The following is a 27,507-nucleotide window of genomic DNA, read 5'->3' as shown; positions in this document are numbered from 1 at the left end:
TCTGTTCCATGCTGCTCTGCCTCTGTATCTATTTTCACCAGTTTATAATGCTCTTTATTATCCATAAATGAGTGAGATCATGTGGTATTTTTCTTTCATTGACTGGCTTATTTCACTTAGCATAATGCTCTCCAGGTCCATCCACACTGTTGCAAATGGTAAGAACTCTTTATTTTTTTATTTTTTTTTTTACAGCAGCATAGTATTCCATTGTGCAGATGTACCACAGTTTTCTAATCCATTCATCTGCTGATGGGAATTTAGGCTGTTTCTAAATCTTAGCTATGGTAAATTGTGCTGCTATGAACATAGGGGTACATGTATCCTTTCTGGTTGGTGGTTTTGGTTTCTTGGGATATATTCCTAGAAGTGGGATCACTGGGTCAAATGGGAGTTCCCTTTTTAACGTTTTGAGGAAACTCCATACTGTTATCCACAGTGGCTGCACCAGTCTGCATTCCCACCAGCAGTGCACGAGTGTTCCTTTTTCTCCACATCCTCGCCAGCATTTGTCCTTTGTTGAACTGTTGATGACAGCCATTCTGACAGGTGTAAGATGATACCTCATTGTCGTTTGAATTTGCATCTCTCTGATGATTAGTGACTTGGAGCATGTTTTCATATGTCTCTTGGTTTCTGAATGTCCCCTTCTGAAAAGTGTCTATTCAGGTACTTTGTCCACTTTTTATTGGATTGTTTATCTTCCTTTTGTTATGCTGTATGAGTTCCCTGTAGATGTTGGAGATTAAACCATTATCGGTGATAACATTGGCAAATACTTTCTCCCATGCAGTGGGCTTTCATGTTGTTCTATTGATAGTTTTGTGTGTGTGTGTGTGTGTATGTGTGTGTGTGTGTGTGTTTGCTATGCAGAAGCTTTTTATTTTGATGTAGTCCCATTTGTTTATTTTCTCTTTAGTTTCTATTGCCCTAGGTGCTGTATCGGTAAAGATATTGCTACCACAAATGTCTGCTATTTTGCTGCCTATTGCTTCTTCTATGATTTTTATGGTTTCCTATCTTAAAGTCCTTTATCCATTTTGAGTTTACTTTTGTGTATGGTGGAAGTTGGTGGTCTATTTTCATTTTTTTGCAAGTATCTGTCCAGTTTTCCCAACACCATTTATTGAAGGGATTCTCTTGTCTCCATTGTATGCTCTTGCCTCCTTTGTCAAACATTAATTGAGCATGCTGGCTTGTGTTGATTTCTGGGTTCTCTGTTCTGTTCCACTGGTCTTTATGTTTGTTCTGGTGCCAGTACCAGGCAGTTTTGAGAACAGTGGATTTGTAGTATAGCTTGCTATCTGGTATTGTGATCCCTCCTACAATGTTCTCTCTCAAGATCGCTGCAGCTATTTGGGGTCTTTTTTTATTCAAGATGAATTTTTGGAGAGTTTGTTCTAGATCTCTGAAGTGTGCCATTGGTATTTTAATGGTGATTGCATTGAATTTATAGATTGCTTTGGGTAGTAGGGGCATTTTAATGATGTTGATTCTACCAATCCATGAACATGGTATATTCTTCCATTTGTTCATATCTTCCTCTATCTCTTTTTTTCAATGTTGTGTTGTTTTCTGAGTACAGGTCTTTTATGTCCTCAGTTAAGTTTATTCCTAAGTATCTTATTTTTATTTTTTTTTGTGAAATGGTAAATGGGATTGTTTTTTTGTTTTTTTTTTTTCGCTTCTCTTTCTGTGAGTTCATTATTAGTGTATGAAAAGGCCATAGATTTCTGGGTGTTAACTTTATATCCTGCTACTTTATCAACTTCACTTATTAGGTCCAGTAGTTTTTTAATGGAGTCTTTGGGGTTTTTTATATATAGTAAGATGTCATCTGCTAATAAGGACAGTTTTACTTCTTCTTTTCCAATTGGATGCCTTTTATTTCCTTTTCTTGTCTGATCACTATGGCTAGCACTTCCAGTACTATTTCAAACAGGAGTGGTGAGAGTGGGCATCACTGTCTTCTTCCCATTTGTAGGGGAAATGAGTTTAGTTTTTGCCCATTGAGTTTGATGTTGGCTGCAGGTTTGTCATTTAAGGCTTTTATTATGTTGAGGTATGGTCCCTTTATTCCCACTTTGCTGAGAGCTTTTATCAAGAAAGGGTGTTGGATTTTCGCAAATGCTTTTTCTGCATTGATTGATATGATTATGTGATTTTTGTCTCTCAGTTTGTTTATGTGATGTATCACATTTATTTATTTGTGGATATTGTACCATCCTTGCATCCTCGGAATAAATCCAACTTCGTCATGGTGTATGATCTTTATAATGTAATGCTCAATTCGATTTGCTAGAATTTTGTTGAGGATTTTTGCATCTATGTTCATCAAGGATATTGGCCTGTAGTTCTCTTTTTTGTGGTGTCTTTATCAGGTTTTGGAATTAGGGTAATGCTTGCTTCATAGGAAGAGCTTGGAAGTGTGCCTTCCTCTTGAATTTTTTGAAATAGTCTGTGGAAGACAGGTTGAAGTTCTTTGAGTGCTTGGTAGAACACCCCTGTAAAGCCATCTTGACCAGGGCTTTTGTTTGCTGGAAGATTTTTGCTCACTGCTTCAATTTATTCGGGAGTCATTGGCCTATTCAGGTTTTTTGATTCTTCTTGATTGAGTTTTGGGAGCTTGTATTTTTCAAAGAATATGTCTATTTCATCTAGGTAGTCCACTTTGTTGGAAGAGTTGTTCAAAGTACTTTTTCATAATCATTTGTATTTCTGTGGGATTGGTTGTTACTTCATTTCTTTCATTTCTAATTTTATTTGGGCTCTCTTATCTTCTTGGTGAGCCCGGCTAGAGGTTCATCAACCTTGTTTATCCTTTCAAAGAACTAGCTTTTGGTTTTGTTGAACTTTATTATTGTTTTTTTTGGTCTCTATGTCACTTATCTCCATGCTGATCTTTATTATTAGCTTCTTTCTGCTTACACTGGGATTTTCTTGTTGCTCTCCATCTAATTCTTTGAGTTGTAGGGTTAGATAATTTATTACCATTTTTTCTTGTTTTTTTGAGATAGGCCTGCAAAGCTATGAACGTCCCCCTCAAGACTGCTTTCACTGTGTCCTATAGATTTTGGATGTTGTGTTTTCAGTGTCATTTGTTGCCATGATGCTTTTTACTTCTTCTTTGATCTCTTTGGTAACCCAATCATTACTAAAAAGCATTCTATTTAGCCTCCAGGTTTTGATTTTTTAATGGTTTTTATTGAGTTGATTTCTACTTTTTTGCCATTGTGATCTGAGAAGATTCTTGATATGAATTCTATCTTCTTGAATTTGAAAAAAAACTTTACCTGTGCCCCAATATGTGGTCTATCTTTGAAAATGACCCATGTGCACTTGAGAAGAATGTATATTCTGTGGCTTTGGGGTGTAATGTTCTGAAGATGTCAATTCCATCTGATCTAGTGAGTCATTTAGGATTGCTGTTTCTTTGCTGACTTTTTGTTTAGGGGATTTGTCCAGTGGTGTTAGTGGGGTACTAAAGTCCCCTACTATGACTGTATTCCTGTCAATCTCTCCCTTGATATCCTCCAGAAGTTTTGTTATGTATTTGGGTGCTCCTCTATTGAGAGCCTCTATGATTACGAGAGTTATATCTTCTTGTTGAATTGCTCCCTTCAGTATTATGAAGTGGCCTTCCTTATCTCTTGTTATGGCCTTCACTTTGAGATCTAATCTGTCTGATATAAGTATTGCTACCCCAGCTTTTTTTTTTTTTTCATTTCCATTCGTCAGAAAAAACCTTTTCCAACCTTTCACCATCAGTCTGTGTGAGTTCTTTGTTCTAAGATGAGTTTCCTGTAGACAGGAGATATATGGGTCATGTTTTCTTATCCACTCAGCTACCCTATGTCTTTTGTTTGGGGCATTTGATCCATTCACATTTAAAGGTACTTGTTTGTCACCATTTTTATTCTTTATGCCTGTGTTCCTTCTTCCCTTCCTATTTCTTCTTTTTATAGCACACCCTTTAGCATTTCTTGCATTGTTGGTTTGGGGGTAATAAACACCCTTAGTCCTTTTTTTGTCTGTAAAGATCCTGATTTCACCCTCAATTTTAATTGATAGCCTTGCTGGATACAGTATTCTTGGATTCAGACCCTTTCTTTGCATGACTTTGTATATTTCATTCCATTCCCTTCTGGCCGATGTGTTTCTGTTGGGAAATTAGTCAATAGTCTGATGGCAGATCCTTTGTAGGTAACTTTCTGTCTCTCTCTGGCAGCCTTTAAGATTCTTACTTTGTAGTTGGTGTTTGCCAATTTAATTATAATGTGTCTTGTTATCAATCTTTTGGGGTTCATCTTGTTTGGGACTGTGTGAGCTTTTTCTTACTGATATCAGGGAAGTTTTCTGTCATTATTTCTTCAAACAGATTTTCTATTCCTTGTTCAGTTTCCTCTTCTCCTGGCACCCCTATTACGCGAATGTTGTTTCTTTTTGTGTTGTCCCAAAGTTCCCTTAGGCTCTCATCCTGTTTTTTAAGTTTCTTGTATAGATGCTGCTCTGCTTGGGTATTTTTCCTATCTTGTCTTCTAGCACACTGATGTGGCCCTCCGCTTCTTCTAGTGTACTGTTGATGCTTTCTATTGAGTTCTTTATTGCAGCGATGTCATTTTTTCATTTCTTCTTGCTTCTTCTTCATTTCTTCTTGGTTCCTACACATATTGTTGAATGTGTCTTCCATCCTTTTAAGTGACCTTATGACCACTTCTCTGAATTCTTTCTCTGTCATACTGCTTGCCTTCATTTCATTTCCTTCCTTTTCTGGTTAGTCCGCCTTTCTTTTGTATGCGGGCTGTTTCTTTGTCTCCCCATGATCTCTCCTCTCAGTGCTTCTGGTTATGTAGCTCTCTGTCTCCTGCACTGACTTTCTTCAGGCAATGCCAGCTGTGTTTACTTTGCCAGTTCCAGGTGAGTGCTCTTTGATTCAGCTGTTCCTTCTGCTCTGTGACAAGGCACAGGGCTTGTCCGTGAGTTCGCACATTTGTCTCCCTCAGAGAAAACCTGCCAGGTGCCCGTGGTCGGGGAGGTTGGGGTTCTGGCATTCCTAGATTCGCAGCTGAGATAACTGGTCCCTGGAAGTCTTGGTTTTAAAGTCCCAGGAAGCATCCGAGATCTCCCCAGTTGAAGGTAAGACTGGGGTTCTGATCACAGTCCGTCTCTAATCACAGCCATCTCCCCTACAAGATGGCTTGGTCTCTACAGCAGAGCTGGCCACTCCAGAAGAGATTTCAGCTGCTGTAGAGTCTGCCCAATCATGGGCGGCCAGTCCGCCAGTCCCAACAGTCCCTTGGAGTATAGCTGTCCCTCACTCACAAATACTGATACTCCATGCACTCTCCTTTCGTTCTCTCACTCTCACACTATCTAGAAGCCTGCAGTCCTGTCAACAGCCATCTTACTTCTCCTATTTTTTTTGTTTTGTTAATCCTCACCTGAGGATATTTTTTTCAGAGAGTGGAAGGGAGGCACAGAGTCAGAGAGAAAAACATCTTTGTGAGAGAGACACATTGATTGGGTGCCACCCACACACCTTGACCGGGCCAGGCATTGAGCTTGAAACCCAGGTACTTGCCCTTGAACAGAATCGAACCCTGGACTCTGTGATATGAGAGATGATGCTCTAACCACTGAGAAAAACCAGCCTGGGCAGTCAAACATCTTTTCTCTGAAAGGGTTGCTAAGTCAATTCGGCTGATTATCATTAATTAACTCAACTTAGACAATAACACAAGGGGAGGTGTGAGTGTGAAAAAAAATATGTATCCTGTATGAAAACCAGAGGCAACAGATACCTCTAGATAAATGTTAATAAGTTTGTTATCATTTCCCTGCATGTGAGGATTTTACCTAATTCACCTCCTGTAAAGACTTGGAATGCAAGCATTAGTCCCCAAACACTAGTATAGATGCATGTACACATTGTGTTTTATGAGTTTCGAGGGACACACCAGGTCCTGAAGTGGTGAATGTCACCCAGAAAGGCGTGTGCACAGGTCACATTCAAGAGGCGGCTTGTCAGGGGCCCTGGTGCTGTCACAGCTGCCCCTGAAAGGGCATGAGTCTCAGGCCTGGGTTGGTCTTCAGGAAGTCCTGGTGTCCTTCATAAAATTTAAATGCTCAGGGTGCACGTTTGGCAGGTTTATAGGTAAGTCATGTAGAACATGATATTTAAAAGTAAATTGAAAACTAAGCCATGTTTAAGGCAAGTAAGATGCACTTTCCCCCTCTCCCAAACCTTAACATCTCTGAAATCAGGATGCAGCTTCGAGCCTGTCTCACAGTCACTGTCGACCAGGTGGCAACTGTGACAAAATCGTCACTGCCACAACCCATTTATCTTCTTCTTATGTGAGCACCCTTGTCTGACAGCCTCTTAGATTCGATGAAATACATACAGCACATGCAAGTAGGAATCCACTTCAAAAGCTCTGGAAATTCCACATGACAACCCTGAATGATGAGGTACAGTGCACACCGTGGTGGCAGGACTCAAGGCCAGATCAAGTCAGAGAAGAAAACTGGACCCGCTTGTCACAGTGACAGGAAGATCAGAGCCACAGGAGGCCTCGCTGAAGACCTTGCAGCTGTCCATCAGGTGTTAAATGCACCGGGGATCTCCCTACAGAAGTGGCCTGGAGGAAACATCCGCTGTGGAGCTATCTCTGCAGGAACGGTGTGGAGATCAGTAGTTCTGGATATTCGAGTCCCTACCACAGTGTCCATGATTTGTGAGGCTCCTCATGCTGAAGGACCTGAATTGTTCTGGGAGAACATGCAGCCACACTGACGGGGGTTTATATTTCCTACTTGGGTGTTCACATACCAAAGGAGACAGATGTGGTGTGTGTAGCATGCCCCCTTCAGGCTCCTACACACACACACACACACACACACACACACACACACACACACACACGCATGTACACACCTACCACGCAGTCTCCTTGGTTCTCCCATCCCTGAGGGAGACTTGAGATCCTCCCCCCTTCACTTCCCGCCTGCAGCCAGGTAAGCCCTTCCTACCTTTTCCCCTGGGCCCCCTGCAGGTGTCTTGCTCTTCTGTCACCTTTGAGCAGCATGGGGTGGCCTCGAGGGGTTCCAGCTGCGATTGAAGAGGCTGAGAAGTACTGGGCGAGGCCTGGTCTGAGGACCCCAGCGGCCAGGGAGGCCTCTGTGGGGTTGACTTTGGTCGTTCTCTGGATCCCCCTTTCTTTAGTTTGATGAGTTTGACTAAGACTTTGGCTCCAATCCAGTGCTTTTTCCTGTAAGAAGTAGGTTTTTAGGACACAACCAAGCCTCGCTGCCCCTCCAGCAGGTGTCTGGGTGCCCTACTCAAGCTGGGATTTCCATCACCAGCCTGAGAAGGTGGCGCTTAATTTGGTTCAGAATGAGGGTGCTTGTTTCCATCACCATGCTCATCCCCCCTGGGGCTCAGGAGGTGGCACAAAATGTGCAGTTAATCTGCACAGACCCAGGGGTGGTTGGAGGCCTTCAAATGGCAGGAACCCACACTAGCCCCTCGGGAAAACAGAACTTCACACCCAGCTCTCAGCTCTTGATTACTGTGCCAAGTGCAGGAAGTGGTGCCGTGCTGACCTAATCATGCTGGTTGGCAAAATTCCACCAAAACGCCATTTTCAGAAAGAGTCAGGGACCTCCTCATTTTCTGCTAGGTGTAATAATACATGAAATTGGCTGGCATACTCTGCCCATTCTCGTCATTGAGGAATCTGGGTGAGGGGAAGAGGGTAGGAGAGTGGGCCATTTGAATTAAAAACAGTGAGCCCTGGGTGGTGTTGCCTGGTGGTTGAGCGTCGGCCTGAGCACTGATGGGTGGTGGGTTTGATCCCCCAACAAGGGCACATACCTGGGTTGCAGGTTTGATCCCCAGCCCCGGTCAAGGTGTATGAAGATGGACACCAATTGATGTGTCTCTCTCACATAGATGTCTCTCTCTCTCTCCTTCTCTCTCTCTCTATCTCTCTCTCTCTCCCTCCCTCCCTCCTACCCTGTCTCCCTCTCTCATTTCCCCTTTCCCTTCCTCCCACCCCTACTCTCTCTAAATCTCAATGGGAAATATATCCTCGGGTGAGGATTGGAAAAATAACTAAATAAATGAAAATAGTGAATGTAAAATGTAATTCACTGCAGCTAACAGGAAATGAAGCATTCTAATGTAACAAGGACCACAGCTGGGTTCTGGTCCTGGCTCTGCCATGAAACAGCACTGTGCTTACACAAGCCACTCAATTTCCTCACCGGTGCCTCAATTTCCCTGTCGACAGAAGGGTCAGGTGGAGGTTCTGAAATTTTGTGATTTCTACAGAGAGGCCATGCGGGACTCATGGTGATTTGACCTCAAGCCTGGGCTGGGACAGGACAATGGGAAGGCCCTGCTCCTGGGCTCAGGCCCGGGCCCAGGGGGAGCCCTGCTGGACGGAGGCCGGCAGTCCTGGGGGTCAAATTGGCCCACCACCGGGCTGCTGCTCTCTGGGGAAGGGAATGTGTTTGTGAACCTGCCCTGGGGGGGTCCAGTGAACCCAGAGGAATGGAGGGCAGAACAAAAGGTTCCTGTGCTTGAAGACAGGGGTGCTGGTCCAGGCATCTGCCCCAAGCTTCCTTCCCAAAACAGAAGCATGATTTTCTAGGTCCGGCAATCTTGAGACAAAAGCTGATGCGCCTGCTTTAGTGGCTCTAAAAGCACAGACTCTGCCCTTAATCAGGCTCCTGGCCAGCAGCATTCACCATCCCTCATAGGATAACCCTGAGAACTGAGGGCGGGACTGAAAGAAACTCTAAATTCTTTCCATGCTGGGAGGGACCTGCACACAGGGACCTGCCATACAGTGGAAGGTACGGGCCCAACAAACTGGCCGCTGCTCTAGGTGCTACAGCTTCCCCCACTCATGAAAAAGCAAGCTTTCTGTCCTGGGTGTAAGCTACTGACACTTAAATCAACTCACTTCTTTGGCGCTGGATCATGGAACTTGTGCTGAGCCATGCTTTTTTCTTCCAGTTTTTCATTTTGTCTCTGTAAGGCATTGAATTTGTCTCTAACAGAAGAGAGAGAAAAACAGTCTGTTTTTTAAAATAAAACACATAAATTGACGCATCACCCTGCTTGGGACCTGGCCCAGAGGAGCCAGTGTGTTTCTGGGACTCAGACATCACGGTGCTCATGACCACCATGACCCCTGAGTTGGGAATACGGGGATGGAAGCATGTGACGTGGGTCCAGGAGCCTAACACGTCGAGGAGACGGCTGAACACCGAGGGTCAGGCTGGACGTCACCTCAGGAGAGAGACCCCGAACCATCTGACACTCAAGCTGGGAAACCCCGAGGGTCCCAGCCATGTCAGCTCAAGGCGTTGGGCACTCGGGTCAGACCGAGGGCTAGGCTAGCTCCTGCGGGTGCAGCCCAACGATACCTTTAGTGTGGGGAGGCATCTGCCCTCGGTGACTTAGATGGGCATCAGGTTAAAAAGGTCAGTTTAGCAAAGTCAGACCTCCGACCAGGGCCCACTCCAATGTTGGGCTTCTGCTAACACTTCTAGTGAAGTAAACTCAATGCCTTTTGGGAGCCAAACAGATAAGATCAGGAGCAAAGCGGCCTGGGAGGACCTGAGGGAGGAGTGGGGGCTACGGCGAGGCTGAGCGCTTGGTGCCACCTGGGACCTAACGCGGGGCCTGCAAACGAAGCGCCGCTCTCCATGTGGCGGAGCTTCTGACAGCTTTTCCCGAAGGATCCAGAAGCCCCGGCTCTGAAGCACAATCTCTTAATTCCTAAACGTGGGAAGTCAGTTCACATTTTTAAAAACACAGAAAGGACCAGAGAGACACCTCTTAAACCTTGGGCTGCCAGAGGGCACCCCTGCTCCTGGGAGAGGGAGCCTGGCCTTCCTGAAGCAGAGGGCATGGCATGCTTTCCTGTTGTCTGTCTAGGACAGTGATGGCGAACCTATGACATGCGTGTCAGAGGTGACACGCGAACTCATTTTTTGGTTGATTTTTCTTTGTTAAATGGCATTCAAATATATGAAATAAATATCAACAATATAAGTCTTTGTTTTACTATGTTTGTAAATATCAAAAAATTTCTACATGTGGGAGAACCAAGATGGTGGCATAGGTTAATGCCGGAGTTTGCTGCTTTGAACAACTACTTCAAAAGTGAAACTAAAAGACGGAACTGACATCACCCAGAACCACAGGAACGCTGGCTGAGTGGAAGTCCTACAACTAGGAGGAAAGAGAAACGCATACGGACACTCAGAGGAGGCGCAGTGCTGAAGTCAAATTCTGAGGTGCGGAGTGCGTGGAGCCCGCTGGTGGTGGAGGGCGCGGTTGGCGTTTTCAATCGGGAGGGACTCGCAGACTCTGAGCTCCAGATATAGGCGAGTCTTTAGGGACCCAGACTCAAATGGGAGAAGCGGGACTGTCTGGCTTCAGTCAGAGCGAGTGCAGCTTTCTCTCCCAGCTTTGCAGTGGGTGCTGGGACTCAGAGAGGCAGAGCCCCTGGGGACAGGACTGAGAGCCCCCATAATTGCTCTCTCTGGCCCACCCTGTTGATCCTGTGTGACCCGCCCTGCCCAAGCCCTGCACAGAGGCATTTGCCCGATAGCCTCAGGCAAAGGCTAGATTAGCACCTCCCTAGAGGACAGAAGTTCTCTCACTGCTGACACAGCTGATTCTCATAGCCACTTGGCCTGGAGGTCAAACTCTCCCTGGTATTAGCTACAACAATCAAGGTTTAACTATAAGACTGCGAACGAAGACCACTAGGGGGTGCACCAAGGAAGCATAACAAAATGCGGAGATAAAGAAACAGGACAAAATTGTCAATGGAAGATATAGAGTTCAGAACCACACTTTTAAGGTCTCTCAAGAACTGTTTAGAAGCCGCCAATAAACTTAATGAGATCTACAAGAAAACTAATGAGACCCTCGATGTTATATTTGGGAACCAACTAGAAATTAAGCATACACGGACTGAAATAACGACTATTATACAGACTCCCGACAGCAGTCCAGAGGAGCGCAAGAATCAAGTCAATGATTTGAAATGAGAGGAAGCAAAAAACACCCAACCGGAAAAGCATAATGAAAAAAGAATCCAAAAATGCGAGGATAGTGTAAGGAGCCTCTGGGACAGCTTCAAGCGTACCAACATCAGAATTATAGGGGTGCCAGAAGATGAGAGAGAGCAAGATATTGAAAACCTATTTGAAGAAATAATGACAGAAAACTTCCCCTACCTGGTGAAAGAAATAGACTTACAGGTCCAAGAAGCGCGGAGAACCCCAAACAAAAGGAATCCAAAGAGGACCACACCAAGACACATCATAATTAAAATGCCAAGAGCGAAAGATAAAGAGAGAATCTTAAAAACAGCAAGAGAAAGAAACTCAGTTACCTACAAGGGAATACCCATACGACTGTCAGCTGATTTCTCAACAGAAACTTTGCAGGCCAGAAGGGAGTGGCAAGAAATATTCAAAGTGATGAATACCAAGAACCTACAACCAAGATTACTTTATCCAGCAAAGCTATCATTCAGAATTGAAGGTCAGATAAAGAGCTTCACAGATAAGGAAAAGCTAAAGGAGTTCATCACCACCAAACCAGGATTATATGAAATGCTGAAAGGTATCCTTTAAGAAGAGGAAGAGAAAGAAAAAGGGAAAGATACAAATTATGAACAACAAATATGCATCTATCAACAAGTGAATCTAAGAATCAAGTGAATAAATAATCTGATGAACAGAATGAACTGGTGATTATAATAGAATCAGGGACATAGAAAGGGAATGGACTGACTATTCTTGGGGGGGAAAGTGGTGTGGGAGATGCGGGAAGAGACTGGACAAAAATCGTGCACCTATGGATGAGGACAGTGGGTGGGGAGTGAGGGCGGAGGGTGGGGCGGGAACTGGGAGGAGGGGAGTTATGGGGGGGAAAAAAGAGGAACAAATGTAATAATCTGAACAATAAAGATTTAATTAAAAAAATTTTTTCTACATGTGACACAGCACCAGAGTAAAGTTAGGGTTTTTCAAAATGCTGACATGCCGAGCTCTAAAGGTACGCCATCACTGGTCCAGGAGCCATGCACACAGTGCTCGCTATACAGCGCCCCCCACTGGGCCGCCGGCGCCTGTCCAGTTCCTGCCTCTCCTCACCCATGTGGCCTTGACATCTCAGACCTCAGATTTCCCTGCTTGAAAATGAGTCCTCGGCATCCAGGCAGCTGCTCGGGCTCCTTCAGTCAAGAAGGTGCCCAGGCCCCCTAATCCAAGGGCTTTCCCTCGAGTTCACCACAAAGTGAGCACCCGCGAGAAGTGATCGCTTGCAAACCACTGGGTCCCTGGCCACGAACCTGCTCTGCTCCCAGCGCCCTCATTTCGGACTCTGTTCTTCTAGTCTGTGTTATTCTGTTCCCACAGCCGTCCCCTAGCCCCACAAACTCATGGCCTAGCTATCCCAGGGCTGGGGAAGACTCCGCTTGGAGCAGGCTCAGGAAGCCTGCCCACTCTCTGACCTCCTACAGACACTTTCTAATGCAAACCCATCTCCAGATCATCCCCCAGGGTACCAGGTCCCTACTCTTCTAGTTTGCACCTGCCCAAGCTCTGCTGGTAATTTTTAGCAGCTGCGTTATAGAGAGCCCACTTCAGGGTACAAATTCTCACTTCTACCCCAAAAGTACAGTGAGGTTTTCCATGTCAACCATCCTTGGTAGGTGTTGAGCCCCCTGTAGATGAGCAGACGAATCCGGGAGAACAGTGAGCAGAATTGTCACCCTGGGGAGCTGGGACAGTGCCCCAGTGGTCACTGTGGCCATGTCCCTCTGTCCCACACTGGCCAGCCATTCCCGATCACAAGGAAGGACAGTCCCAGCAGCACAGCACCGAGGGGTGAAGACCACCCTGGACCCACAAGATGCATCTCAGATGACTTGACTTCCAAACCACAAGGTTTCCAGCACCAAGGCTCTTCCTCCTGCCCTCATTTCTGGCAGCTTCCTAGGCCCTGTACACCAGCATCCCTTAATCACCCACTTCCCAGTGAATCCGACTCATTAGCCAGGCATGGAAGCCTTCCACAGCTGAGAACTGCCTCCCCCAGCCTTCCTTCTTGCCCCACCTTCTTGCCCCTATCCCCCCCACACACACACTGGCCAGCCTTCTTCCCATCCATGTCAGCAGCAGAACCCCAACTCCTACCACTATGCTTCCTTCTACCTCCATGGTGCTCCTCAACATCTGTGTGCACATAGCTCTGCTCACATCCCATCACTCCTACTGGTTCATGGAGACCAGGTAACTGGTTCTGTGCACTTTGCAGGGCCAGGCCTGTTGGCAAACACAATGTCCGCAGAGGGAGGACAGCCACTGCACACCAACAACCCACTCTGCAGCCCATTAAGGGAAAAACCGACGCAGAAAGGACTCAGCCTGTGATCTGAAGTCCTTCCCTAGGAGCCTCTCTTTATCACTGTTGTATTTTTCAAGTGAACTTGATCCCAAAAGAAGATTAAGAAGCGTCTGGCAGGGGGCAGTGTCTCTGAAAAGCCTACAAAGCCAACCACCCCTATGTGCAGAAATCTAGAACCATTCCCGGGAAAACGAGAGAAGGATGTGCTGGTAGGATGGTCCGTCCCCTTGCCTGGGACACCAATGCACCCAGGGGTTCTCTGCTGCCCAGAATGGTGCGGTCTAGTCGTGGAGCTGGAAGCCACGGCCCCTCTGTTGACGGGCGTCCGTCAGCCCACACCCCTCACACGTACTGCTGCTGCTCTTCCTGGTGCTGGTCCTTGTCCTCCATGTCCTCCTGGAGAAGCCTCTGGTTCTGCTCTTTCAGCCTTTGGATTTGGCTCTGCAGGTCACGTTTTTCTCCCTCCAAGTTGCCCTTGAGGCGGGAGACCAGCTAAAACACAGATGGACAATGTCTCAAACACCACACGCTCCCGTGATTCCACTGCTGGGAATCGACATCCAAAAGGAGAAAAAGGCCACGTGCACAAAGATGGTCATTTTGGTATGATCTACGTCAGCTGGCATGACCAATACGGCCAATGCCATGGGGATGGCCAAGCCTTCTGCCGCTGCACCGTCCAATCAGGCAGCCACTGGCCACGTGTGGCTGCTGAGCACTGAAAACGCAGCCAGTCTGAGCTGAGCCATAAGTGCAAAATATATAATAGGTTCTGAGGACTTAATAACAATTAAAAATAATGTAAAGTATCTCATTAATAAGCTGCCCGGTGTGTGTGTTTCTCAGTAGGTTGAGTGTCCCATTCACTAAGAAATCACCAGTGTAATTTCTGATTTGTGGTGAGCCGGCACGGCCATGGCATACTCAGCCCCAGGCTGCCTTATGTGCCAGGCCAGCTCAGCCTGGTTCAGTGACCCTGAGAGGGGTCAGTGAAGGATTAAGAAAAGACAGCAAGAGAATGAAAGCTGGGTCTCAGTGGGATGCTGCTCCTCTGACATAGAGACAGCGCCAGCGTCCACAAGCCGTGTCTTTATTTTATAGCAGATGCCACGAGGCAAAGGAAGGGCGTGATCAAGATGTTGACAACATTCTCGTGGGTTTCAGTCCTACTCAACTACATGCACATGAACTCTATCACTCAGGCATGTGGGGCCACGTGTTCGGACCACAGGTTCAAGCTTACCACTGTAGCTGTTGGCTATAATTGTGCTGGGAAGGCTCTGCCCTCCAAGCTGGGCCTTGCACGTCGCAATGAGAGGACTGTGCCCTTTCATCAGTCCAAGGCTTGAACCTGTCCAAACACTGTAGCTGCGCCCCACACTGATCAAAGCACATGCCTGGGTTACTGGCTCCACTCCCCAGTAGAGGGCATGCAGGAGGCAGCTGATGGATGTTTCTCTCAAAAAATCAATAAAAAATCATATTATTTTAAAAAATCTCATTAATAAGCTTTTGGGGTTACATGTGATATTTTAGATATAAGGGTTAAATAAAACAGACCCCTACATTAATCCCACCTGATTCCTCTTACTTTTTGAATATGGCTACTAGAAAGTTGTCTGTACACAAACAGGCGTGAAGCTGGACCTGAAATTTGGGCTGAGGCTGGCCAGCTCCTGCTCTAGAACATCATCGTGGTTGGTGTAGCAGGAAAGTCCCAAGCTTTGGCTTCAGACAAACGGGGTTCCAACCCACTACTTCAGAGGGACAAGGATGGGAACCCCAGCTCACAAGATCATTGTGAGAATTAAATGAGATGACACAGAGAGCAGAGTGCTCAGTCGAGAGGATGGAGATGAAACGGTACTTGGATGCTTCCATGCACCTCCCTGACAAAAAGCAAAAATCAGGTGAAAGGTGTTCTGTAGCACACCCCTGCCAGTCATGGTGTTCGTCCCAGTCAACCGCCTCTGGCTTCCTCTCTGCCTCTGAGTGACATTCACACACACCCTTTGAGCAGAGATGCCAATGAGGACCCATTCCCACCTGGCTGAGCCCAAGGCGTCAGCCCAGGGAACAGGCCCACCCAGGGTCCTGAGGCCCTCCAGCCCCAGGCCTCACCTGGCAGCGGTTGTCCAGCTCGGTCAGTGAGATGTCCGTGCTCTGGAGCTCCTCCCTCAGCCAGTTGCACTGGTTCTGCCAGCAGTTCACCTGCAGCTGCGTGTCGTTCAGGGAGGTTCGCAGCTTATTGTTGTCTGTGAGCAGCTCGTCCTGCTCCCCCTTCAGCTCCTCATACCGGCCCTGCCAGCTGTTCACTTCCTGCTGCGTGTCATTCAGGGACAGTTGCAGCTCCTTGTTGTCTGTGAGCAGCTCCTTGGTGAGAGCATACAGCTCCTTGGTGAGGGTGTACAGCTCCTTGTTGAGGGCGTACAGCGACTCTTGCTCTGCCTTCAGCCCCTCGTACTGGGCCTGCCAGTGGTTCACCTCCAGCTGCGTGTTGTCCAGGGAGGTTTGCAGCTTCTTGCTGTGAGTCTGCAGCTCCTCCTGCTGCCCCTTCAGCTCCTCGTACCGGGCCTGCCAGCTGTTCACTTCCCGCTGCGTGTCATTGAGGGACAGTTGCAGCTCCTTGTTGTCTGTGAGCAGCTCCTTGTATTCTGTGAGCAGCTCATTGGCATCGGCCTGCAGCTCCTTGTTGAGAGCGTACAGCTCCTCCTGCTGCCCCTTCAGCTCCTCGTACCGGGCCTGCCAGATGTTCACTTCCCGCTGCGTGTCATTCAGGGACAGTTGCAGCTCCTTGTTGTCTGTGAGCAGCTCCTTGTATTCTGTGAGCAGCTCATTGGCGTCGGCCTGCAGCTCCTTGTTGAGAGCGTACAGCTCCTCTAGCTCCGCCTTCAGCCCCTCACACTGGGCCTGCCAGTGGTTCACCTCCAGCTCCCTTTCATGAAGGGAGGTTTGCAGCTCACTGGCGTGGGTCTGCAGCTCCTTGGTGAGTGTGTGCATCTCCTCTTGCTCCCCCTTGAGCCTCTTGTACCGGGTCTGCCAGTGGTTCACCTCCAGCTCCCTTTCATGAAGGGAGGTTTGCAGCTCACTGGCGTGGGTCTGCAGCTCCTTGGTGAGTGTGTGCATCTCCTCTTGCTCCCCCTTGAGCCTCTCGTACTGGGCCTGCCAGTGGTTTACCTCCAGCTGCCTTTCATGAAGGGAGGTTTGCAGCTCCTTGTTGTCTGTGAGCAGCTCTTCCTGCTCCTTCCTCAGGCAGTTGCACTGGGCCTGCCAGCGGTTCACCTGCAGCTGGGTGTCGTTCAGGGAGGTCTGCAGCTTATAAGTGTGGGTTTGCAGCTCCTCCTGCTCCCCTTTCAGCTGCTGGTGCAGGGAATTGGCCCTAGGGGTAGAGAGACACAAGGCCAAGGGCTGAGGCGCATTCCCAGGCACTGTCCCAGTTGTGCAACCTTAATCAAAACTGCAACCTCTCTGGGCCTCAGTTTTTTTCATGTGTTAATGAAGGGTTGAACAAAATCAGCGGTTTTCAAACTCTGTTCATTGGGGTTCGAGGAGGCTACCCCAGGTACCCCACTGCCAGCTGGGGTAGAACGACAGGCAGGCTCGGACACCACGGCAACAGAGCATCCCTGTTAAAGTCCTTTCTATCTGAGGCTTTGGCACATCTGCCTACTTGGAAAAAGGGTTCTTTGATTCACACATTTAAACACTGAATCAGAACATTACTGCTCTAAGACTCTATGTCTATATCCAGCTCTTCTCCCCAATTCCAAGCCCCTTTCTAATTTCAACTACTGAGATAAATAAAATAGAAGATTCTGGAGTGTTACCTATATCCACTTAAATCATCATCATCATCATCATCATCATCACCTGGGATTCCTTGGGGTAGATTATACCAAAAAAGATCATATGACCAGAGGCTCATGGACTCAATGTGAACACAGGTGTGTGAAGTTTGGCCCACACAGCTTTTTAATTTTTTTTAACATTTACTTATTTTATTCTATTTTATTTCATTTTAAAGTGTGTATGATTTTATTAATTGATGTCTCTCCAATAAAGACAACTAAAAAAAATCTAAACTAATAAAAGAGAAAAATGGTAATTGGCGTACGACGATACCCTTTTCATTGGCTAATCAGGGCTATATGCAAATTAACTGCCAACTAAGATTGGCAGTTAACTGCCAACAAGATGGAGGTTAATTTGCATATGTAGGCACAATGCAGGGAGGCGAAAGGGAAAGCAGGAAGAAGCCCCCTGCCACTGACAGTGATCGGAAACCTAGCGGGGAGCTAAGAGCTGGGGGGCAGGGCAAAGGCGGCCCTGGGGCCGCCTTTGCCCTGCCCCCCAGCCATGATAGGAGAATCAGGCGCCTTTGCCGCCCTGGCCAGTGATAGCAGGAAGTAGGGGTGGAGCCAGTGATGGGAGCTGGGCACGGTCGAAGCTGGCAGTCCCGGGAGCTAGGGGTCCCTTGCCTGGGACTAAAGCGGTGCCCACGATCGCGGGGCTGCTGCAGCTGTGGGTCCCCGCTGCCCGAGCCGGATGCCTCAGGCCTGGTCAAGGGGCCAATCCGGTGATTGGTGATTGGAGGGTGATGAGGGTCAACTCCTCTGGCTGAGGCATCAGGCCTGGGCGGGGGGCTGAGCCAGGGATTGGGGGGATATGATGGCCCCCTTGCCCAGGCCTGAAGCCTGGGTCAGAGGCGTCAGGCTTGGACGGGGGCTAGAGCAAGCGATCAGAGGGAGATGGGGGTCCCCTGCCCAGGCATGATTCCTGGGCCAGAGGCCTCAGGCCTGGGCAGGGGCCAGAGCCAGTGATCGGGGGGAGATGGGGGTCCCCTGTCCAAGCCTGACACCTCTGGTGGAGGCGTCAGGCCTGGGCAAGGGGCCGATCAGGTGATCAGAGGGTGATGGGGGTCTACGCCTCTGGCTGAGGCATCAGGCCTGGGCAAGGGGCAGAGCCAGCAATCAGAGGGGCCTGGGGGTCCCCTGCCCAGGCCTGATGCCTGGGCCAGAGGCATCAGGCCTGGGCTGGGGGCAGACCCAGTGATGGGGGGAAATGAGGGTCCCCTGCCCAGGCCTGACGCCTCTGTCAGAGGCGTCAGGCCTGGGCAAGGGGCCAATCCTGTGATTGGAGGGTGATGGGGGTCAACGCCTGAGGGCTCCCAGTATGTGAGAGGGGGAAGGCTGGGCTGAGGGACACTCCCCCCCCCACACACCCAGTGCACGAATTTCGTGCACCGGGCCCCTATTAAAATAACATAAAAAAGAAACAGAACAAGATAAAAAGATTCGCCATTGTGGTCCTGTGAATACTCGCGGGTTAGGTTTAAGGGTCCCTGGCCTCAAATATGTCTCCAGGTCCTCCCATTCCTCTGTCCTGCCCAAAAAAGCAGATTTAATAAAAAACACAAACAAAACAAAAAAAATAATTACTGTATCAGCATTCCAAACTTTTAAGGTACCCATCAACATTCAGATATCTTTTAAGGTACCCATCAACATTCAGATATCTTCTTCTCAGGGAAAAAAAAACAACAAAAAAACAAACAAAAACAAAAACAAAAAAACAACAACAAACATACAGAAGGAAGACCTGGCAGCCCCGCCTGCCTCCCAGCTGACAGCCTCTATAGCTGGGCTGTATTCTCCACCAGGGCCTGGTCAATTGTTGACTCTCCTGCCCCACCTGCTGGACCTGCCCGGCCACTGCAGGCAGCTGAGTTTACTCAGGGCTGTAGGAAGGAAGGGTTCATATGGTCACGCCTCTGGGTTGAGGCAAGACTTGGATTCGAATCCTGCCTCTGTCACTAACTAGGAGCATTGACCTTGAACAAGTTGTTTAATCTCCCTGAGCCTGTTTCCTCCTCTGTTGCTGTGGATTTTTTAAAGGATAACAATAGCTCAGTCAACTCTTGTGATTCACAGTATAATGTTCTGCCCAACCACGTGAACCCTGAATTAGTGAGTACTGAAACTATTCCCACCGGTTCCTGGGAGTCTCTGGTCACATTTTGTCAGCTCATCAAGACATAAAGACGCCTCGTGTAATACACTCAGAGCCAACAGCACCATACCTGGGCCCGAATGACCCTTGTGTGCCACTCGAATATTCCCCGTGAGGCCCAGCGCAGCCTTGCACTTGGGAACACTAGACAACACTTCAACACTCCATTTGGGGGCCATTTCAAACAGCGAAATCGCCTCCAAAGCACACAAAATAGAACACCATGGCACTCAGTGGCCCATGAAGAGGACGCTGGTAGGTGAGAGCTGAAACAAGTCTGGGGTCAAAGGCCTTGTTGAACCTAAGCTGAAAAAGTGCACATCAGGCAACTCCAGTATCTCCCACTCTGGGCACGTCCATGACAGGCCACGGGCACTGATTTGGGGGTCACCAGTGCATTTCAGCCAGGATGTGAATTCACAAATGTGAATGCGTGAATGCTGAGGACCACGCCCCCTCCCTCATGGGATCGCTGGTGTGAGAGGATGCAGGTACCCCTGCCCGACAGTCATCAGCATCATAACTGTGGGAGGGGAGACTGTCCAAACCGAGACAATGCCCCATCCCAGCTGCCGAGTCCTTCCTTCCAGCCACCAGCTGGAGGCCCCTTTACCTTGTTCCCACCAGCTGCTTCCAGGGCAGGGTTGGTAAAAATGCACCATCACCAGGGGTCTCACTTGAGCTCAGCTCAGCGGGTGCTGAGTGAGTGGGTCTGAATGACATCCCGGCAGAGGCACTGCAGGGGGCCTGGTGGTTACCTGTCCAGCTCTCTCTGCAGCCTCTGGTTCTCCTCGGCGGCCATGGTGCTCGTCCTCTGCTCCTGCTGCAGAGCCTCCCGCTCGGTGGTCAAGAGCGTCCCCAGCTGCTCCAGCGCCGCCTTATGTTGGAGCTGGTCCTTGTATCTGTTGAAGGGAAACACACCCGCTAGGAATGGAAACCCAGGGAGACCTCAAAGCCTGGGTGAGCGGCTTCTCTCTGCAGAGCTGAGGGAGAGGGGGATCCGCGTGGGACAGGGCTGGACAGAGAGAGGGGACAGTCACTGGGCCACCTCCGGGGGTCTCCTCCAGCACAGGAGGCAAGTCCTCCCTCCTCCCACCCGACGTGTCTCCATGGTCCCTTCCAGTCCCTGTCAAAGCAGCCTCCCTCCTTCATCCCACTGGGAACAAAACCACTGTTTTATGAACTCCACGCCCTTCTCAAAGAAACCACTGCAAACACAGCAGAATTCCACCGCCCATAACAGCTGATCCCCCTCAATGGGCCCTGGGTGAGCCCTCCGCCCCAGCTCAGGAACACGACTCTTCTTGCTCTGATCCAGGCAGCTTGGGGGCCAGAGTCTTGCCTGGTGGGGCCCAAGCAGCCATCATGGGCAACTTCACCCCCTCATGGCTCCTCAAGGCACCCCCAGTCCAGCCCTTGCCCTTGCTCTCCCACAGCCTCCCCCTCAGCTCGGGCTTTTATTTCCTTCCTGTCTCAGTCTGCAGAGGGTCCCACACAGCCTCTCCGGAGGGCAGCAGAGCACAAGAGGGAGCCCCTGACCAGCCCCAGGCCATTCCTCCTCCTGCAGGAACCTTCCCTGTTCAGGTGACTCAGGGGCCTCCCCAGGTCCTAGTTGGAGACTGAGTCATCACCTTTCAATCTTCCCCAGGCAGGCAAAACCCTTTCCAGACCCCCTTCCTGAGGTGTCCACACCCAGAGACAGGCTGACAGAGTCCACCCAAGTTCCAGGGTTTCAGCCCCTGCCTGCAGCCCTCCATCCAAGCCCACCCCATATCAGCTGTACTTGTACCATCTGCCTGGAGCCAAGACTTGTGCAGACTCAGACACACACACACCTGCTTGGTCGGCTGTTGGAAGACAAACATTCCTTCCTGTGGCCTTTAGCCACAAGTGGAGGCTGCCCAGACATGGGAAATGGAAGGTGGGGGTGATGGCTCTGCTGGGCTTTCAGGGCGGCGATCTTTCTCATCCAGGTTTGACAAACAGGGCTATGGACCATTAGGGTCCCCACCTCCTGCTTCCCTGTTGTGTCTTGGAAAAGCACAGGATCAAGCATATCGCAACCATCAGTAACCACCCTCCTGCAGGGCAGAAACTGCGAGTGCTTCTCCCCACTGAATCCCGGGTACGAGGCTTGACACCCAGTGCATGTGCACCAGGGGAAGGAAGGAGCGAGTGTCTCTGTCAAGTGTCAGGTGAAATGAATACAGAGCCCCCGGCCTGTGTTCCAGGCACCTCCACCTCTAACCTGCAGCCCTGCTGCAGACACACCAAGGGCCTCCAGCTATCTGTCCAACCAGCAAAAACCACTGAATCACACAGTAGGTCCACCAAGCAAGGAGTCATAGGCAGAGCAATGAACTCCTCCCTCAGACCAGTCAAATGCCACCTGTACAAACCTTCCCATGTTAACAGCCATAAGAATATATCCACATGGTTATCATTGAGGGGAGGGCCCGCAGCACCTGGTGAGAGGTGGGCACCACCGGAGGCTCCCATCAGTAGTCAGCTGGGTGCATTCAAACCATGTTAGACAGCACGAGGCGCCCAGTGGGTGCTCACTAAGCATCTCGTGAACACAGGATGGGTGCGGAGGAGGCAGAGATGGAGATGCCAAGAGGCAGAAGATGCTCATTCTGGCTGGAAGAAACGAGAGTCTGATAGGAGCAGACATCTCGGCACCCCCGAAGGATGGGCATCTGGGTGGAGAAAGGGGTGGAAGGCTCTGGGGAGAGTCCACAGGAAGCACTGGGTGAGTGTGTAAATGTATGTCATCTCCCCCAAGTTCATGCAGCAGCAGGCGCCCTCTGCAGGCTCTGCAGGCTCAGTGCCCTCCTGGTCCCTGTGATGCCAAATCCCTGCACCTCAGCTGCTCCCAGGGAGCCCCAGCCTTTGCCTAGCATCTTGCTGAGGCAGAGGCAAGAGAATTACTCAGCAGGGACAACTCACAAGCACAGGAAGTGGACAGCTCCCTCCTGGGCTGCTCCAAGTGTGGGAGAGCCTCTCTTTAGTGCATCTCTCCCTCTCTCTCCCCACCACATTGGAGTCGTCTGTACATCTCACTTCCACCAGGCTCTGGGTCCCGGTGCACCTGCTGGGGCCATTGCAATCAGGGATCTGCCTGGCAGGAGCTCAGACGAAGTTGGCTGACAACATGCACACAAAGCCCTGATTTTGAAAAAGTGCAAAGTTAAGATTTATGCATTTAAGGTACATCAATTTTACCTTAAAAAGGTATATGGAGAGTCAGAGGTAAAGGTGACATGAGAATGGCAGGGTACTGATAATGCTGCTGCAGGTGAGGGGAACACGGGGTTTTCACTATACTAGTCTGTATACGTCCATATATTCAAAACTTTCCAAAATTAAAAGTAAAAAAAGAAAATCAGAAGTGCAGACTTTGAGACTTGGACAGGGAAAAGGCCTGGGGAGCTAGATAAGGCACACCCCTGAAAATTGGCAGCTGTGGTGACTTCTCCTCCTGGTCCTTGGTTTGGAGAGGAAAGGAAGAGGGGGTAGGAATCCCCCAGGAGCTGGGACCCCAATGCTGACACCTGGTTTCCCTGAGCCGGGATTACTGGGCACACCCTTCTCCCCTGGGGGACCCTCCTGCCCCTCAGTCTCCAGCCACACCAACTCCACATCGCTGAGAGTGAAGGTGGATTTACTTCTCTTCACTGTGAAGCAGGGGGACCAGAGGAAACATGAGGGGCCAGAGTGAAGGGGGACAGGAGCCCGGGGAGCCTGTCCGTCACCCCCAGCCGCAGGTACCCACCTGTCACTGAGAGCCTTGCTCTCCAGCTTCAGGGTCCGACTCAGCAGTGTCTTCTGGCGGCGGTACTTGTCCAGAAGGGCCTCGTGCTCCCTAGTCAGGCGCTCGTGGAGCGCGCCCAGGCACGCGTGTTCCTGCTGCAGGGCCTTGTGGGCTGCCGCCAGCTGCTGGTGCTGGAGCTGCGTGTTCTGCTCTGTGAGCGCAGTGAGCGAGGCGCTCTGGGAGCTCAGAGTGGAATTTTCCACCTGCCGGGAGGGAGAAGGGGATGATGCCTCACCAAGTGCAGGCCCAGGGGGACCACAGACTCCGGATCCCCACGTCCCCACACGGAGTGAGGGGCCAAGAGCAGGTCAAGTGTCGACACCAAAATAGCAGCACCCTCAGGAGAGGCAGCACCCAGCCGTGCTGAGGACAGTTCTCCCTGCACTCAAGGAGCTGCTCTGGGAAGGCCCACGGCAGAAACGGACTGCCCCATGGGCCTAAGCTTAGTCCTGGGCCCCTCTCTGCACATGTGACCTTTCTTGGCAATTTGTGCCCTTTCTCTGGATAAGCTCCTTGGGTACCCTCTCTGGCCACTTTGAAAAGTGCATGGAAAATCAGTAAGGATATAGAGAACCTGAACAGCACTACCAACCCATTTCTCCGATATTTACACAACACCCATCCAACTGCATTCAAACCACCAGAAAGTTGACCGGGAGGAATCCGTCCTAACTCATTCTGAGGCCAGAATTACCCTGGTGTCCAGCTGCTTGTCCTGCTCCAGGCCCTCGGGCTGCAGGGTGTCCAGAGACATCTGCAGCCTCTGGTTCTCCAGCAACAGGTCCGGGCTCTCCCGCTCGAGGGCGTGGACCTTCTGAGGGGCCGTCGTCAGGGCGCTGACCTCCATGGCCAGCTTCTCGATCTCCTCCTGCAGGCGATGCAGCTCCTGCTCCAGCTTCTGTGTCCGCACCACGTGCTCCTTCACCCGCATCTTCCTGTGCTCCAGCTCCTGTGCCTGCACCGCCTGCGCCTTCACCTGCTCCAGGTCCCGGCACAGCTGCCGCCGCTCCCACTCCATCATGGTCACTTTCCTTTTGGTGTCCGTCACCGTCTGGAGGAGCACTTTTTTCTCAGTCTTCTGGCCCTTCATGCGGGCCTTGCTGCTGGTCTGTGAACTATCCCGCAGTGAACGCACCAGTTGTTTAAGATCCTTGAACTGCAGGAAAACACAATGGAAATGACACAGACGTGATTTCGGTCCAAATTGGAGACCTAAAGTGTAGGCCTGGAATGCCCATTTCATCATGGACCCAAAGGACGTCCTAACGTTTCCCAAAGGCCTGATATGGACAGAAGGTGAAGGCACGGAGATCCCCACCCAGACAGTTCCAGTCTAAACACTTTCACAGAAGCCAAATGACTTAGAAACAAAAAACACATCTTCTCTTAAAACAATGAAAGTGATTTCCTTGGTGCTTTTTACCCTGGTTCAGAGTGGCTCGAGAGCTGACCGCCCACCTCTGTGGCCGCCCCTCACGCCACTCTCCCCTGCAGACATTGCACATGATCTTCCCTCTACTGTGAATGCTCACCTGCCTCCACCCGCGGCCTCCAGCATCACTGGCTCCTTCTCATCCTCCAGGGCTCAGTGTGATTGACAGCTCCTCAGGGAAGCCCTGCACCATGATTCTAAATGTCCTCCACCTAATAAGACTCTCCCTGGACCCACGTATATTCCCTCAATAGCACACGTCTCAAGTCACCTGTCGTTCCACCTCCTAGACTGGAAGCCATATTGGGGGAGAGTAGATGCATGCCTCTTAAGTCTACACAGCACCTCCCCAAGCCCCTTTTCTGCAATACTAGAAAGGCTGAAGAACTCAGGTACCTGATACCCAGCCTCCCTTGAAGCTAGGGTTAGTCATGTGTCAGGTGTGGCCAATGAGATGTCCACAGAGGATCCCGGGAGGCCTTCCCTCTGTCTCTTCACACTCCACATTCTTCCTGCCCACTTCTTGGTGAGGTACAACAGCCACTGCCAAGACTGGCAGAGCAGGAAGAGAGAAGCCTGGTTTCTGGGTGGCGTCCCTGAGCCGCTGCCCCAGCACTGGGCTGCCTACCCTAGGACTTCCTGTGGGGTGAGGCAGGTCAACCCTGGAGGTTATCCAGGGCTCTGAGTGTGAAGCTGGACATTTGAAGGGGTATCTTTGTCTTACGGGCTGTCCCATGAGCTGCAAGACATTTAGCAGCATTCTGGCCTCTCCCACCACAGCCTGGAGCACAGCCAGGAGCACCTCCCCTCTCCTCCCCCAAGTCATGACAATCATAAACAAGATGGCCAGTGATCTCCAGCCAGTGTGGGTCAATGCTTGAGCATCAACCTATGAACCAGGAGGTCACGATTCGATTACCGGTCAGGGCACATGTTCAGGTTGCTGGTTCAATCCCAGTAGGTGGCATGCAGGAGGCAGCCGATCAATGATTCTCTCTCATCATTGATGTTTTTATCCCTCTCTCCTTCTCCCTTCCCCTCTGAAATAAATAAAAAATAGATTGAAAAAACAAAAAGATTGCCAGTGTCCCTGGGAAGCAATATCTGTCCCCGCGCCCCTGCTGTGGCTGGAATTGCTGGTGTGAGCTGCAGCTGAGGGAAGAGACTGGTAACCCGGGAATCACTGCTGGATTCCCAGGACAGCCTATGGTCCTGGACTCTCCCTCTTGCAGGCAGGGGCGCCAGGGGAGGCATGGCGCTGGAGGGCCTACCTCCTGGGCTTCCTCAGCCTTCAGGGTCTCAATGTCACGGAGCAGCTGTTCTCTCTCCTCCACCAGCTCCTCACAGAGAGTCGCCAGATCCCGGCTTGTCTGCTTTTCTCTTTCCATCTGGACTTGCCAGTCTTCAATCTGCGGAGCCAAAGACCCAGCCCATGCAAAAGTCCATTTCAGGGAGTGAACTGTGTTTTAAAGCAAACCCGAAACCTGTCAGCCCCACGGAACACTTTATCAGGCCTTTTCTTAAGGGAAACCTTCTTGCCCACTTCCTGGGGAGGTACATCAGCCACTGCCAAGGCTGCAGAGCAGGAACGGAGAAGCCTGGCTCCTGGGTGGCGTCCCTGAGCCACTGCCCAGGTCAGGCCTAGTTGTGCAGTGAGCTCCCCATACCCTGGACCATCACCTCTCAGCCCATGGTGTACACTTCCAGCTCATGGTAGAGAAAAAGGCCATGGACACCCATCGGTCAACTTCCCTCCCAGCTTTCCACTGCTCACTCTCAATGCTTCCGTCTTAGGCCGTGTCCACTACTGTCCTGAGGGTCAGGCCACATTCCTGGGGCCAGCAGCCACCACTGGATGTCCTACAGGGACTTCACCCAGTTGGTGACATTCCTATTCATCCAGATGCTCTGAGGGGTCCTCTGCTATCTCTCTCCCTCCTCTCCCCTCCAAGTAAATGGACCACCAAGGCCTGTCCTCATTCCCCATGTGGCTCCCCCTCCACACCCCACTGCTTCCCAGGCCACACCAGCTCCGTCCTGCCTGGACGACTGCCCAATCAGCGGCCTGACAGGGAGCTCTTCTGCGGGAACCACCAGTGCCCACTCCCTGAACATGAACTGCCTGGACCCGCACGTCTCACACACTGTGCCTGACACCTGAACACCGTGATGGATGCAGATTCAGACTCAGGGTGGGCCCTGAGGTGCGACTCCAAGGCGAGGCCCGTGCTGCTGTCCCTTCCCACTGACAACAAACTCATGACCACAGGGGACGGGAAGAGGGTCATTCCCTGCTAACGATGTGACTGTGAGCAGGTGTCCTTAACTGACAGTGCCAGAAAGCAGCAGGCATGGGCGCCAGCTTCTGTCAGGGTGACATGCTCAGCTCACACCTGGCAGGGGGCAGGTACAACAAGAGCTGACCCCTCCTGAGAGCGCCAGGCCCCTCCCACCCTCAGAGCTTCTGACATGGTCATTCTGGGCTGGGGCCCAAGAGCCTGCATTTGACTTTTGACCCTGATGCTGGTTTGGGATGATGGCTCTAAAGCTAAAACAGAGGAGCCCCACGATCCAGATCATGTGGCTCTCAGAGCTTTTAGACACCTGAGACCTCAGGCCACTGACTAGAACCTCTGGGGGCAGGACCTTCAGACACCCTGCAACCCAGTGAGCAGCAGGACCGAGAGCCGGCTCCATTCACCGGGCTGGGGGTGGCCTGGTACAGGCAGGTTGACAAACTCCTGGAAGGATCGCTGCTCTAATGCCAGCTTTGCCTACTTTTCCTGGGCCGAGGCCGCCCTGCCTTTA

General features: G+C 50.3%; 1 protein-coding gene across 1 annotated transcript in view; it reads right to left on the bottom strand.

The window, feature by feature from the left end:
• LOC132213913 (protein Daple-like) overlaps window positions 1-27,507 on the bottom strand; it is a 48,093-nt gene that overhangs the window by 5,403 nt on the left and 15,183 nt on the right. The window contains 10 exon segments of the mRNA XM_059660793.1: window positions 7,033-7,271; window positions 8,973-9,062; window positions 13,791-13,936; window positions 15,566-15,640; window positions 16,712-16,823; window positions 20,212-20,355; window positions 23,229-23,470; window positions 23,962-24,186; window positions 24,238-24,423; window positions 25,971-26,108. Of these exon segments, the coding sequence (XP_059516776.1) occupies window positions 7,033-7,271; window positions 8,973-9,062; window positions 13,791-13,936; window positions 15,566-15,640; window positions 16,712-16,823; window positions 20,212-20,355; window positions 23,229-23,470; window positions 23,962-24,186; window positions 24,238-24,423; window positions 25,971-26,108 (1,597 nt within the window).

This window comes from Myotis daubentonii, chromosome 12 (assembly GCF_963259705.1).
Source record: "Myotis daubentonii chromosome 12, mMyoDau2.1, whole genome shotgun sequence".
NCBI classification, from domain to species: domain Eukaryota; kingdom Metazoa; phylum Chordata; class Mammalia; order Chiroptera; family Vespertilionidae; genus Myotis; species Myotis daubentonii.
This window is presented reverse-complemented; position numbering and strand designations above follow the sequence as displayed.